This window comes from Diadema antillarum, unplaced genomic scaffold (genome assembly GCF_040938485.1).
Source record: "Diadema antillarum isolate AM-2024a unplaced genomic scaffold, OU_Dant_1.0 seq00001405_RagTag, whole genome shotgun sequence".
Taxonomy (NCBI): domain Eukaryota; kingdom Metazoa; phylum Echinodermata; class Echinoidea; order Diadematoida; family Diadematidae; genus Diadema; species Diadema antillarum.
Genome location: NW_027272160.1, coordinates 47,825 through 63,731, shown reverse-complemented (window position 1 = coordinate 63,731; position 15,907 = coordinate 47,825). Strand labels below are relative to the sequence as shown.

The 15,907-nt window shown below is 39.3% G+C and overlaps 1 protein-coding gene across 1 annotated transcript; it reads left to right on the top strand.

Annotated features, from left to right (window-relative positions):
* The first annotated feature begins 602 nt into the window (after positions 1-602).
* On the top strand, positions 603-14,114 carry LOC139709090 (uncharacterized). Its single transcript, XM_071621051.1, has 8 exons — positions 603-1,193; positions 3,994-4,266; positions 6,835-7,383; positions 7,726-7,859; positions 8,860-8,986; positions 9,625-9,830; positions 10,432-10,685; positions 11,252-14,114. The coding sequence occupies exons 2-8, from the start codon at positions 4,006-4,008 to the stop codon at positions 11,929-11,931; spliced, it is 2,211 nt and encodes a 736-aa protein (XP_071477152.1). The 5' UTR covers positions 603-1,193; positions 3,994-4,005; the 3' UTR covers positions 11,932-14,114.
* Positions 14,115-15,907: the final 1,793 nt, after the last annotated feature.

Below are 15,907 nucleotides of genomic sequence, written 5' to 3'. Positions count from 1 at the left end.
AACAAGCAAAAAAACAAACAAAAACAAAACAAAACAAAAAACAAACAAACAAACAAACAAACAAACAAACAAACAAAACAAAAAAACCTTCAGCGCAACTGTCTTACCTAGTGCCACTTCCGGGGTAAAAAAAAAAAAAAAAGAGAAAGAGATGGGGACTCAAAGTGGTTACGCCCTATGTATTCCTACAATGTGGTGCCAAAAAGAGAGAAAAAAAGTGGGGGCGTCGATGTGTGGCAAATGAACGGTAGGCCTGTTGCCCAGGGGCCTATTGGTAAAGCCTAAATCGTCTTGTTTCCAACTATAGTACATATAACTTTTTTCTTTTTCATGTTCCAACTACAGTATTTTCTTTTTACTTTCAGCTTCTACAGAACTCCATGCTTTTACTGTATATACACAGCACTCGGCCGTCACGCACAGACGGGGGTCGAAAAAGATGATCATTCACATACCCCTCCCGTGCCCCCCTGAGACGCCCGGGCCAGGGGGCGGCAAAAATGCATCACATGTTCAGTCTCCACCAATCAACGGTGTAGCTGGCAGTGACGTTCTCTCACCACCCCCCTACGTGGACTCGCCTGACATACGTGCCCCTCCATTACCCGCGCTACACTTGGGTGGGGGAGAGCGAACCAATATTGACTTTACCTGCACGAAAATGTCACTTGTCGGGTGCATTTCTGGATTATATGTGTTTCTGAATTTTGTGGTTGTATCCAAGAAGCAACAGGACACTTTTCAAGACATTGTTCTTCCTGAAAACTGTAGACTGTGAAGCAATTGTTTGGACGGTGGGTGACACCCAGACTATGCCGCATACCCTGAAACACACAGTAACAGCAAACGCGCCATATACCATAATACACAGCGAGCTAGACCGGACGAGACACAACTGTGGCACAACGCGGAGCGCAACCGAGACACACAAGCCTCACAGTAAGCCGTGTATTTTCTAGGGAGACACATTTGCGCACACACCCCCTCACGCACAGGGACACACACGTTGGTGGTGTGGGGAAGGCACCCGGCCCAGCTCAAGAGCTGCTCTAAACGTTGTATACATCCTGTGTGTACTGTAGTATTTCAGCACGGCTTTCCAGCTAGCTCGCTCCACGAAACAGTCCGCCCGACCGAGTTGTCGTCAACACTCTCCGCACTGAGAGGGGGTTGACCGAGTTGGGTTATTTGGGGTGAGTAAGACTTTAGAGTTGTTGCGTGACTGGACTCCTACGAGAGTCAAGTAGTAGTACTTCGGACGACAAACAGACATTAGTACAACTGTAGAAAGACAAATTGTAGAATTTTAACTCATGAACTCGTAACTTACTATGAGAGTTCAGCTCAGCACACAGGGCCGGCGGAAGTGGGGGGGGGGGGGGGCGAGGCGAGGGGCCCGCCGGCGCCTCACCTTTTTTTCTTTCTTTTGCACAATAGCCAACAGGGTGTAGGGGTCTAACCACTTTGCCCCTCCACCCCCCCCCCCCCCTCAACACTTTATTTACCCCGGAAGTGGCACCAGAAAAAATAGAACGATGTGGTCTCAAACTTCTGACTTACAACTGTATGTGTGTTACCTAACGTTTCTAGCTTTGTTTAGTATTAAACGTTAAGAGTGTCTACTACTACAAACTAGCTAAAATTAACTAGAAAAGGGTCAAACCCGCTAGACCCTCTCATGTTAATGTTGTTAGTATCTTCTTTTTTTGTATGTGTGTGTCAGGCGATAAAACCTTTTTATTATTTTAACCAGTGTTAGAGTCTAACGTTAAACGTTAAGTGGGAGCATGCATGGTGTTTTTTCAGAAAGTTGCGCTGAAGGCTTTTTTTTATATCTTTTTTTTTTTGTAGCTGATATGGAAGTGGCACAATATAAACTGGGCGCCCCCCCCCCCCCCCCACTTTTTTTTTTAATGTGGCACCAACTGTATGGAAATTCATATTTTCCTTCAGATGTTGTGCAGATCTGTAACATTAGAATCTAGAGTCTATAGACTAGACCTATAATATCTATGATCAGGGAGTTGGGAAGAGATTTTTGGACTTTATGTAGGACCTACTTCAGGGGTACGACTTTGTAAATCCAGGAATTCCGTAAAGAGGGGGCACCTTTAAAAGGAGGGGGCCCACGCACCCGGCCCTCATATTTTCTTTTTATTTCTTTTGTTTCAACAAAAAAATAAAAGGGGTCGCGCGCCCATACAATATGTTCAGAATACTGTACTGTACATGTTCATCAGCATAATAAATTTCCTTATCTTGTCTTGGTGTCTTGTGCGTAAATGTGATGTGTCATCACAAAAACTGAAATGTCGGGAAAATAATTTGTTGGTTTTGGCAGAATTTGTCAAATGGTCTGCTCAACTTCATTACAAGGAAAATGTTTTATAAAATGAAAGTTAGAAAACTGGTATCAAAATTACAAAGGTTATAAAAGGTCATGATTGCAAAGTCGGCTTTATGACTATGAGCATTTTTTTTTTTCATTTTATGATTATGTATTGAATGCTTTGCCATGCTTTCTTTGTATCTGTACATGTAGGCCCTACACTAAGGTTGTAATTTGCAGAATTGATAAAAGTCTAATGAATATTGCATTTCAAAGCACGTTGCATTTCAAGGATTTTTATACTTCGACTTCGTCTATGGTGCAGGGTACAAGTACAAGTGTGGTACCAACGGTATGTGGACCCAAAATCGAACTGTGAATAAAAGTGTTAGTAAATGCAGAATCAGTGCACAATTAACAAAATACAATTGAAAAAAACATAAAACATTTTTTTTATTACATGATGGTATCATATCCAAAATAGAGCAAAAGAAAGCATGAAATGATGTTACGTTAGTGTTTGAGAATAAACATAAAGTGTGTTGTCATCATACCTACATTGTAGGCAGTCTGGGTAGAACAACTCAAACTCAAAATGACCCCACCATCAAACTTTTTCAAGGTTGCCCATTGGCATTGCTACAAGTATTCTAATTCACCACAATACATGGAAATACCGGTACATGGTACATAGAAAATATGTTAAAAATCATGTTTTTTTTTTTTTTCAACTACATGTACAGTATCACTATCTACTGTAATCACTTTCATATTTGCCACAAACAGAGGAATTCAAAAATGACTATTAGTTTGGTTTAAAATTTCTCAAGGTCAATTTGAAGGGGTGTTATTCATCACATATAAAGAAACAATAAATGCACTATAAGTATACCTTTTAAGTAGGCCTACATCTTTAGAATTTGCCCAATAACTGTAAATGTCATTATGATTCCATGATGTTGGAAATCTTGAGTTTGCAGATTGATAGTATGAGAAATGAATGACACTAAATGCAAAACTAGACAGTTGGACAGATTCAAAATTATACAAAATAAAATGGAAACTTTTAGAAAATGCTATTTTTCAATTATTTTTCTAAAATCTACTGTTTTGATGCATTTTTGTCACATACAAAAAAAAACCAAATTAAATGAAACTATCTTAGAGCAATTCACAACCATAAAGATTACTTTATATTTTGGTCCTTGAGCAAATTATGGCCAAGAAAATCCCATTGACATTCACTATTACGGTACATTGTTAATTGAATTTGGAAGAATGGATTTTACTAGTGATTATTTGAAGAATTATTTGTCAAAGGGCAAGGGTCAGAGGTCAAGTAAAAATGCTCAAATTCCCAGATACAAACAAGTTAGTCACCAATCCGGATGAAACTTTGTTCAAGGAAAGTAACCACTCAACACATTTGTGACTAACATATGTGAAACATATGTGAAACTGTCATCTCCTTTTGTCAGGATGTACTCGAGACATATTGGGAGAACAATGCAATGTGGTAAAGACATACCAGTTGCCATAGGGACATCTCTAGTTTATGAAATGATTTATTGTACACATTTCAAAAGTGTATTAAGTGATGAAGTTGACCAAGAAATTCATGACACATATTAAACAGGTCTCCTAAACCATACTTTCACACTCAGCCTGTCCACGGAATGGCAGAGAGCAGACGCTCGCATGCACCTCAGACCCTGAGCGAGCTTCAGCTGTACCGGGTCTTAGAGCGGGCCAACCTTCTCCCATATTACTCTAACTTCATCCACCAGGGCGGTGACGACGTTCAGCAATTGTGCGAGGCAGGGGAAGACGAGTTTCTAGAGATCATGTCGCTTGTGGGCATGGGAAGCAAGCCACTCCATGTAAGACGTCTGCAAAAGGCCCTTCAGGAGTGGGTGGCAAACCCAGGAGCTTTTCAGGTAGCTATAGAGCCATCTGTAGTTCAGTCATAAAGTTTATTTCACAGCCCTGCGATGAACAAGGGACGTGCCTGTAGATATACATGTATGGATGGGTACATCTAATAGCGTCAAAATCGAAGCACCTCTTGAGGCATCGGTTTCTTATTTACAATTCCTGAAAAGTTGTCTTCAAAGACAAGCAAACACAAGTTACCAGTACATGAAAAATTCTGAAAGTTTGATTTATTGAAATCTGTATGGTCAGAACCTTAATGGAAGATATCACTAAACATCTGGAATGAAGATTTAAGACATGGTAAAGAAGTACAAGAAGTACAGCCATAACCATCCATGTTAACCTCACAAAAACTTTCTCACTTTCTCACTTAAAGGACAAGTTCACCTTCATAAACATAAGGATTGAGAGAATGTAGCAATATTAGTATAACACATCATTGAAAGTTTGAGGAAAATCGGACAATCCGTTCAAAAGTTATGAATTTTTGAAGTTTTTTTGCAGTACCCGCTGGATGAGAAGACTACTGCAGTGTATGAATAACTTAGATGTCACATGCGTACAACAATATAAGGAAAATATAAAGAGAATTTCACAAAATTCCATCTTTTGAAAAAAGTACACATTCCCCTGACTCGTTACCGATAAATGTTGTGGGTAATATTATTCCCCCTGCCTTTAGAAAGAGACAAGTCAATTGCTCTTTTATTATGCGAAAAAAGTGAAAATATGTTGAATTTTCTTTTATATTTTCTTTGTACTGTTGTACGCATATGACTCACAAGCTGTAGTAGTCTCCTCATCCAGCGGTTCCAACACAAAAATGAAAAAAAAAATCATAACTTTTGCATCGATTGTCCAATTTTCCTCAAACTTTCACTGATGTGTTCTACTAATATTGTTGCATTTCCTCAATCCTTATGTTTATGAAGGTGAACTTGTCCTTTAAAATCAGATTTCATTTTTTTCTCTTAAGTCAGTACCAAATCTGCAGAGCCCCAACAGAAAGGTTCTTTTGTATAACAATTAACAGGAAAGAAAATACAATGTACTTATAGGTAACACATTGTAGATACATGTTTGTACTATGTCTGTACATGTATACATTTCTCAAAATCAGTACTTTTGTTTGAGCCAGAACCCAGTTAGCCAAGTCAATGTACTGTACCTTGGTGGATGAAGAAAAATTTGGTGATCACATTGGGGCCCCAATGAGCAATCCCAGAATTTGTTGCCCCTACATGTATTTGATGAGAAGGGCATATCGATTGGAAAAATTGTTACATGCAAAATCTCAGAATCTCTGCAATCTGATTGGCTGATTGACACATAAGAGTGTTTGTCTCACTAAATACATTACATGTAGCACACATAATTGAGCCATGCATCATTTCAATTCTAGTAAATTTGTGCCTGTCAATGTGTGGACAAACATACTTGGAGGCATCACTTCATATTACCAGACACATGACTGGGAATTACAACTTCAAGCATGTACAATGTATGTGCCCATTGAGTCACACATGATGCACAATCAGACAGTATACGTGTACATGCAAGTGGTGGATGCACTCATTTACTTTGAGATTGGTTTAAAGCCACTCTCAGTTGGGCCTCTATGAAATTAACGTAATGCATCCAGTTCTCACTAACCCACTCAAGCCTTTGCATCACTGCGCTCCCGTCATATCGAACATGCAGAGACTCCAACTCTCCCGTTTTTGACGGGAGATCTCCCGCCGAAATCCCTTTTTTTGCAAAACCTCCCGTTCTCCCGCTTGAAATTTAATATCTCCCGCCCTGGCTCTGTGTCTCCCGCTTGAAATGAATTCTTACTTAATATCATCTTATGTTGAAAAAATAAGCCGTAGATAAAACGAGAGAGCATCTACATGTAGAACCCTAGAGCAAGGAACTTCGCGCACATCAAATTGGAGTCTCCCGTTTGCTAGGGGTTTCAGGCGGGAGAATCTCCCAATCAGAAGGTGCTTGGGGTTGGAGTCTCTGAACATGGTAATAACTAAACTCTTGTTACAATGAAGTAAAAATTCAGTTACCAAAATTACCATCTACATATCTTTATTTACATTATTGCTTGGCAATATACCTGCATACATGACAGAATTTCTATGCAAGTATGATGAAAGAAAACTGCTGGTTCTGAGGACTTTGTTATAATGTGAGTCACCTGTAAATTGTTACAATATCTTTTTCTGCTTGAAGAGCAGTCTTTTGTTCAGACATATAAGATTTTTGCAAATGTGTCTATAAATATCAGAATACGTAACTGTCTCTGGCAATGCCCAAATGGTAGTGCTATCACACTCCTGTGAGCACAAGGCCAACTGGATCGCATTCTTGTTTTTTTTTTATCCTTATCATTGTTTTCTAAGTTTAGGCACACATGATGAGTAGCAAAAATCATGGAGCATCCATGTATTTGACCTGGAGAAGATCAATGACTGCTACCGGTAATTCAAATTGTTGAAGTGCAGCTATCCATTTTGCCTTGCGACCTACCATCTCTTCTTGTCCCTTTTTTTAGTCCTTTTTTTTTTTTTTTTTTCTAGGAACCTCTGGCTGCACAGCAAACCCATCATCCCCCACTATCAAACATGGACATTCCGTTGGCTGTGAACTTACAGCCTCATGGCAGTCTTGGAGTGCATCATCCTTCTAACAGGTGGCCACAGACCAACACACCTGTCTCTTCATCATCATCTCCTGGTCACCCTCCTTCAACATCATCAGCTTCTAACAATCGATCCTCACCTGGCTCATCTCAGCAAATCTCCTCCACGCCTCCAGGTTATAGGCCAGCTGGTACTTTGTCCTCCCCCTCCCCAGCGGCTTTCAATTCAGCACCTATTGGTCGTCTTGATAACCCTACCCTGAGCCGGGAGATGATTAACAATTTGCGGGCTACTGCAGAGCAGGTGATTCGTGCTGAAGGGCCATCCCACCTTCCACCAACCAAGAAGATTACCAGGGAGGTAGAGTACATTCTCAGCATGAGTCCAGACCACCCAAACAGGATGGAGGAGATCCACAAGTGGGCCAGCATCTATGGGCGTTTTGACTCAAAACGGAAGTTGGAGAAACCACTCACTCTGCATGAGGTAAGTGCAAGAACTATGATTTGTGTATGTCGCAAATTAACAGCACAGTCTTTGAATGTTCTTTGTGTGTCATATCTATAACAGATACATGTACTTCCACCTGAATATGAATGTATGGACGCAATAGAACGGAACAGTAGCTACATTTGAGTCCATGACAAAGAGCAAAGTGCTAAAGACAGAAGAGTCTTTCCAAAGATGATATTTGAAGGTCCAAAACCAACAAAATCAGGCAAGTTTGAACTCTTAGAGCTTTCAAAAAAGAAGAAAAAAAAAAGAGCTTTCAGATTTGGATGATAGTTTATAGATATCAATGGATTTATGTTATCATTTTACCCTAAGGTGACTGTGAATGAAGCTGCAACCCAGCTGTGTAATCTAGACCCGCATCTCATCTTGCAAAGGGACAAACTCTTTCCTCTTGCCAGACAAGTTGTGAGAGACAGTGGCTACCAGTACAGACATGGACAATCAAGGTAAGAATCTCACATTGATTGGTGGCCACTATGGGTTGGACACCTGAAAAGTTCACTTGGTAACGATTACACAGGGACATGTAATACTAGCCAGCCTGCAATTCTCCCTATCACACATAGCTCTCCGAATCTGAATGCATATGGCGCTCTAATATTTCTACCTTAGGGGATGGCTAGTAACTGATCAGTGGGAATGCTGGGGATGATTGTTCCAATCCTTGTGGGATTCATTTAAGAGTACATTATATATCTATTATTGTGTGAAAATTATTGCTTCAGAATGATCTCATATTCAAGTAGTGTGCAGTTTAATGTTTCCAGGTTAGCATGCCTGTACAGTGACGAGGAGATTGTTACCAGCCCATTGTTGTTCATAATTTCTCAGATATCAATATCCTAGATACCGGTATAGGAAGGTCTGTCGTACAACTTGGGAGAAAGCTTTGGTTTGTTGTTACAGTGGTATCTTTACTGGAGGAAATACTAAGTGCTTCATAGTAAGTTACTTAGCGTTCAGCCCTACCTGACGAACTCAAAGTTACTAATTAATCAGTTTAGACCAGAAACCAATAATGCAAGAATTAACTTTGAGCATTTTAAAGTGAGATACTAATACATTTTAACAGAAGATGTACTGGTACATGTGTTACAAATTGTTATGGATTATACGGGTGAAGTGTTTAGGTGATTACTCGGCTTGATAATCTGTTATTTGAGATATTTCAGATACTGTAAAAGTGGATATTTTCGCGCGACTAATTTTTCGCGCTTGGCCACGTAAGAAGAGTTTCGCGTGTTTTTAATTTCGGGAAATCAGGATATCACGCACAGGAACATATAATGGCAAGCAAAAATATTCACATGGTTTTATTTTCGCGCTAGTTTCTGGTTGCGCGAAATGCGCTAAAATTTCACCACCGCGAAAATTTCCACTTTTTCAGTATTCACCTTCATTAAACATAGCCACAATATAAATGATTACTTATGATGATTTCTGTAGATCAACCAAGGTAAAGGGTTCGCCCAAGGGAGAGTCCAAGAGCAAGAGAGCCAAGCTGAGCAACGAAGCAGAACTCAATCCAAACCCAAGAACAGTACAAGCTGAAATCATAAAGATCAGACGAGAGGTAAAAAAAAAAATTGTGTTTGTGAAAGTTATCAGGTTGTTATAAGATGCATTTTTAGCCCACCTGAGCCTGAGCTATTGCTATCACTCACCCATCTGACATGCGTCATGTGTCATCGGTCATCCGTAAAGCTGCCCATCCCCAAGTTTGCTCGAGTATTAGTCTGCAAGAATGCGTAGAAGGCGAACTTGCAATACTCAGGTGTCAGGTCTCTTGTTAAATGCGTGAAATTGACTAGTTTTCTTCAGGTTGAAGGTCAGTGTTGCAACTATGATTCATGTGCCATGATATGAGTACAAGTATCATTTATGATGTATTTTGAGTTCAGCTGTGTCAACAGCTTTGTTTTTATTTGTTTGTTTGTTTTAAAGGCAATTAAACCTGTAATGACAGTTACAGTGTGTATTAGAATGCCCTTATACTCAAACATGTTCATATGTGGCTTATTATTATTATTGCCGCATTATATGCTGCAACTGTATTTCATGTGCCACACAAGTATCATTTATACTGTATATCTAATTAAGCTATGTCAATTAAAGTTATGTCAACAGTCTTATTTGTTTTAAAGGCAATAAAGCCTGTAGTGACAGATATATTAGAATGCCCTTACTCTAATACGTTCATGTCTGGCTTAGGAAAGGATGAACGAGATTTCCACGCTTCTAGCCAGCATCAAGAACCAGCAGTACGACCTGAAAGCGAAGATCTCTATCGCCAAGGCAGAGAGCGACCTCCAGAAAGTTTACGACCTCCAATTGGAGCTGGAGAAGTTGACCACTCAGCAGTTAGACTACATGACAGAACAGACAGACCTTATTAAAAAGCAGAAACGCTCAGACAGGTAAAGCCCTCCTCTCACTGTGCAATGTTGAATTTCCTTTGGTTTTGCAGTGAATGCAGTAGACCTTGGTTCATTTTGAATAGCTTGATAAAAGGAGGAATGTTTAATTTGATCGAAACACAGTTGATTGAAGTATGTTACATGTGTACTACACAGGCTGCTCTTTGTAGGATAATATTACAAAGTGTATTTAATTCACCGTATGCATATTGAGATTCTAATATTTGGCAAAAATATTTGAAAGAAATTTGCATCTTTGAATTATTACAGTGATAAATGATAGTATTACAAATGACTAGGACAGAGATTTTTGTGATGAAGTTGTGGCTTGTTCCAGATGTGTACAGTGTACTAACATGCAAGATCATGCCAGTCACACTTTTCTATTGTGCATTTGCTCAAAGTATGGCATGATGTGTTGTCTATATCAACTAGTAGCTTGAAGAATGCTGACTGCTCATGTTCTCCTGGTTCTCAGAATTTCTTTTGTTTGCATATACAATGTCTGTATGAAAGGATATGAGGCAAAGCAGATGTACATGTAGGCCCAAGATGTCTGGCAATACAAATAGTTTCTGTGTGCAATATATCTGCCTAATAGATATTATGTGGCCAAGGCAAAAGCAGAAGGTCGTGATGAAGATGACATTGATGAAGAAGACTTACTCTCTGATGGTGCCAACAGTCTCTTGCATGATGACCAGCAGCAGCAACAACCTCAACAACCACAACAACAGGCACAGCAGCCACCACCACCTCCTCCACCCCAACAACAGCCTCAACACCAACAGCCAAACCAGCAGCAGCAACTCCCGCAACATCTTGCACCGCAGCAGCAATCACAGCCACATCCTGGTGAGTATATTACATGAATGAAATATAACAGTGGGGGGAAAAAAAAAAGTTGTCACACACTAGAATTAGAAGTGTGCTGTATGTGGCCTTAATGTGCAAGCATGTTCATGTGTGAGAAAAAAAAAAGTATGTGTGCTTTTTATTTTGCAAAGACATACTGTGTGTACAGCAATAGGATTCCTTTTTTTTTTTTGTTGTTGTTATCGGCCCAAAATTCTCAAAAGCTTATGAATCATTATATTCCTTACATTGTAGTGATCCCACTTTGTAATGTGCTTTTTTTCCTTGCATAAGATGAAGTACATTTGTACCCTACCTACATTTTAGGAATTGGATGATACAAAGCTTACTCCATTTATTAAACCCAAGATCAAATGAAAACTAGGAGTTTTAAATCTCTACAGCTTCTGCCTTCCCTGTTAGATAAAGAAAAGTTATGAGGTTTAATTCATGAGTCCAAATTAAGTCAAGGTGAGAAAGAAAACTATTTTCATTCTTCACAATTTGCAAGGCCTGTAATTCACAGCAAAAACAGGTCTTTGTCTCTGACCCACTGTCTCTGACAGATCGGAGAGCCAAGTGTTCCTCGCCACCCAACCCAAATCCTGAGGACCGGTATACCCACTCCAACAACTCACACGAGCCCCAGAGCCCACAACACCATCAGTATAATCACACAAATCACAACTCACTGCAGACAGGCAACCTTCGATCTGATCATCACAGTAGCCCACTGACAGCACTGCACCCAGTTGTACCCCAGGTTGGTCTGTCTGTCTTGGAAAAGCTTGAACTTAGTCAGCAGATTAGTCACCCGCCCAGTCATGTTAGGACTCACCAACGAAGTAGTGCAAGTAGTCACTCCAGAGGCTCACCACGGCACCATAGTCAGGCATTGAGTGGCAACCAATACAACTCACCTACTGATCAGAGTGCTATCAGCAATGGACAGCATTACGCCCATCCCATGCGGGAATCCCCAAATCCAGTCAATGGTGAGGAGATATCCCCACACACTGGGCTCCCAAAGAGGACAGCATTTAAAGCCCAGCGGCAAATGATGCAACATCTCCTTATGGATGAAGGGTTTCGAGTTGCCCAGGCATTTGGGGAGTATCGGCAGCAGACCATGGGCTTTAACATGAATGATGGGAGCCACGTCAATCATACTCTGATTGGACATCACCACCACCAGCAATTGGTCACTTCCCAGCCGCAGCCCATCCCCACTCGACTTCCGCTGTAGCAACAGACTGTCAAAGGCTGATGGACAGTACGAACTGCCCTTGTTGATAGCTACACACCCATTGTCTTGCCTTTCCTCTTCCATGGTGGTTGGTCTGACTGTACACAAATAATCTTGAAACATTTCTGAGGATTCATGAGAAATGATATGCTTCCACAGGCATGCGCAATTGTTTCACTTATGTAGTATGGACCATTCTCAAAAGGACCGCTGTAAAGACTGACTGCTTGAAGGGATGTAAACTTGCCTTGGTATTATAATTTGTTGAGAGTATGAGAATGAAATAAATCTTGGAAGTGACATTTTGCACCATGAAGCATTTCAGAATTATTGAATTTTGGAAGAAGTTGATATCACAGAGCATCTTTTTCTGTGGTAAAAACATGCCTTGTGCAACCTTGTAAATGTTGGTCTTGGCATCACTGTATGTTCCATTTTCACTTTTTATGCCGCCGCCAAGTGGCCGGAGGCATTATGTTTTCGGGTCGTCCGTCCGTCCGTCCCGTTTTGTTTTTGTTGATATCTCAAGAACCGTGTGGTGGTTTTACGTCAAACTTGGTATGAGGGTATATCCTGGGGGGGATAATACTTTGTTTGGATTTTAGGGTCACGGGGTCAAAGGTCAAAGGTCACTTGTTATTTTGTGAAAAAAAGGTTGAAAATTCATGTTTTTCTCCATATCTCGCAAATGGTTCAAGGTATCTTCATGGAACTTAGTATATATGCTTGTACCAATGGGCAGTGATTATCTAGGGAAGTTCGGGTCATGGTTCAAAGGTCAGGGGGGGTCAAGGTCAAGGTCAACTCCTCAAAATATCACTACTTTCCTTATATTTATGCAATGCCTGAAGGTTTTTTTTTTTAACGTGATGTATACATGTATTACCCAATATATATTCTGTGGGAAGTTTCTTGCCAAAAGGTCAAAGGTCAAGTGAAAGTGCTGAATTGCACTTTTCTCCATATCTCAAAAGTAACTCAAGGTATCATCATGAAACTTACGTATTTATGCATGTTCAACCTAACAGTGATTCTCTTTGAAACTGTGAGGTCAAAGGTCAAAGGCCAGCTTTAGATAGTGCTATTTTCCCATTTGATACTGAAATTATACTTTTTCTCAATACCTTGAAAATTATTCAATGCATAAACTTATAAAAGGGTCAAAAGTCAAGTAAAAATCATCAGTTTCCCAAATACCTGCACTCTGACATTTTAATCATTCATCCAATTGAACCTAGTTCTAGGAAAGTGAACATTCAGCACATTTGTGTCAAACCTGTCATTTTGATATTTTGCCAATTGTGTGAAACTGTCATCACACATTGTCAAGACATTGTACTATAGACCTGTTAGGAGAACCATGCATTATGGTGGAGGCATATCAGTCGCTGTAGCGATATATCTAGTTTTGTCATGTTTTATTCTGCAATCAATAAGTAGACAAATTCCACTCCATATTACAGTGTACTCGTTTATGCCCATGATTTATGGACAATCAAATAATGGATAACATTTTTATTAGCCATTATTGCTGTGATCATGTGTTCACATCTCCCTCATGATGTAAACATTGATGAATTGAACAAAGAGCTGTCATTGTTTAGAGGTCAAAAACTTCTCCCCCAAATAATCCAAGCTGTATGTTTTTATAGTGTTCATCAAATGAAGCTGTTTTGAATCCTTACCGTCTTGTTGTGTATCACAAAATTAAGTGCATACCACCACTGTGCAAGTTTGTTTCTGAGTTACTAGTAGTCTCTTCTCCACAAGGCTTGTTATTGCCAGCACTAGATATTACATAATGTATATGAAGCATGGAAGAAAGAACAGTGACAATAGGTTCCAATTCATTCAAACAAGAAGAAAAGTATGACTATTAATGTGTCATTTTGCTGCATGTCTTCCCCCTGGTTACCCTGAAATTTTGTCTCCATTTTTTTATCAGCTGGTTTTCCTATCTTTCTATCTTATATGCTGATATATTAACAGATGCAAAGCATGCTAATGTTGCACCATGACCATTAATTAAATGATGTTGATTTTTGCTACATGACTTGTCATCAGTATTTAAAGCTAACACAAACATTGTAGATCTCAGATGGGCTCAAATTCATCTTCAGGAAACCTGTATGGCTGATGCAATTTGCCAGGATAATGAGTTGTTTTAGATTGTATTTTGCAATCAGAAGTGTGAAAAATTTTTGATTGTAGTCCATAACTTTATTCCTTAAGTGCCCCTCCCCCCCCCCCCCCCCCCAATATTCAGGTCCTTGTAGTAGTTTTGAATCACATGGTGCTAACTACAGTAGCTAACGTAACAACTTGATTGGGTATGCTCTGAGACTGCAATACTTCCAGCATACCTTTTTAGGTAATCCAATTGTACATCGTATTTCACATTTTGGTTCTTACCAACTGATATGGCGTTATCACAGCATTATTTCACACATTTCTTACGCATGTGAGCCATTTTAGAGTGAAATTTAACAGTTTCTGCAGGTGTATAAGAACTAAGTTTTGCCTTTAAAAAATTTCTCTCTCTCTCGTATCATGCTCTCTTCTTCATTGACAAAGGATTAACATCAACTCTGAATTGCTCTTGCAACCGTGTGCAAGTCCTTTTTTTACCCCATTTTACCCCATTCTCAATTACTATTTCTCAAAGTTACTGCAAGCAAAAGCATACTGTGTTTGGGATTGCATGCCCTTCCATTCAGTTGCAATCATGTAGTACATGTATGTTGTTTTCTGCTTGTATTTATGTGGCACTTATTCTGTCTTTAATAGGATGAGGTAGCTGAATGAATTTTTTGTCCTTTTTTTTTCTTTTTGACCAGGCAGACAAGAGACAGATTACATCAAGTCCAAGATACAAGATCTTCACTTGTTAAGAAGCATTCAGTGAACTTCAATCATAATTCAAATGTACGATGTACAGTTTCAAAGGTGACATTGGCTGTAGTGTAGTTGTTTAAAGCCGCATTAAACCATATGAGAAGTGCACACTTGGGACAATTAAAAAATCATCTCCTGCCTGTCATATGATAAACCCACAAGACTTGCAGAAAGATGAAATACAGTGATATCTTTTCTGGAGCAATGGTTGGCAAGGGATTGCTTAATCTTTGTACAATGTGAGGTACAGTACATTTATCTACTGTAGTCATTGCACAGCTTGTGTAATTGAATATCATTCCTTTGTATATACATGTTCATGTATACTTGCGTTACCAATGTATCTTGTCCACCGATATTTTGTGCCTTTTGCTATGAATGAGAAAAAAAAATATTTATATTGTGTGTACAAGCAAAGCTATATTGTATCTCAAAGAATGGAAAACAAAGCTTTACATGTACTGTCAACAAAACTAGCAGGTATTCCTCTGTGTAATGCACACATGTAGTTTTCATATTGTATATTTCAAGTTACAACATTGAGAAAATGAGAGAGTGAATATATTCAAGGTTTATCTTCATACAATCTGCATCAGCTTGAGGCAGACAACTGATTTTAGTGAAAACACTGAATTGAGGCTTAATTTTAGACTTTTTAAATGTAAAAAAAGAGAGAAAAATCATTGTTCACTACAACAAGATTCCAGCAGTATACAATTGTAAGCCATTGATTTAGAAAAAAAAATGGGATAGTTTTTCAAGTTAAAAGATATCAAACTTTAGCTACTGCAAGGTTAATCGGTCACCTGATTTTTTTTTAAAGTCTTTTTATTTTCACTGTGCTGAAGTAAAGCAAAGATAGCAATTGGAAGTTATGTTATTTTTATGAGTGTACTCTATCCTTTGATTGCTTGATTTCAAAAATAATTATGATTTCGTCCAGCTATTACAGGCCTTTGCCAAACAGTGCTATGCATTGTGGAGAAATGCTCTTTTAACACAAAATTATTGTGCCTTGCTGGCAGATCACTTGATGCTACTGCACAATTTGTGTTGGTCATGGGGAATCTCTGGTTGTGTT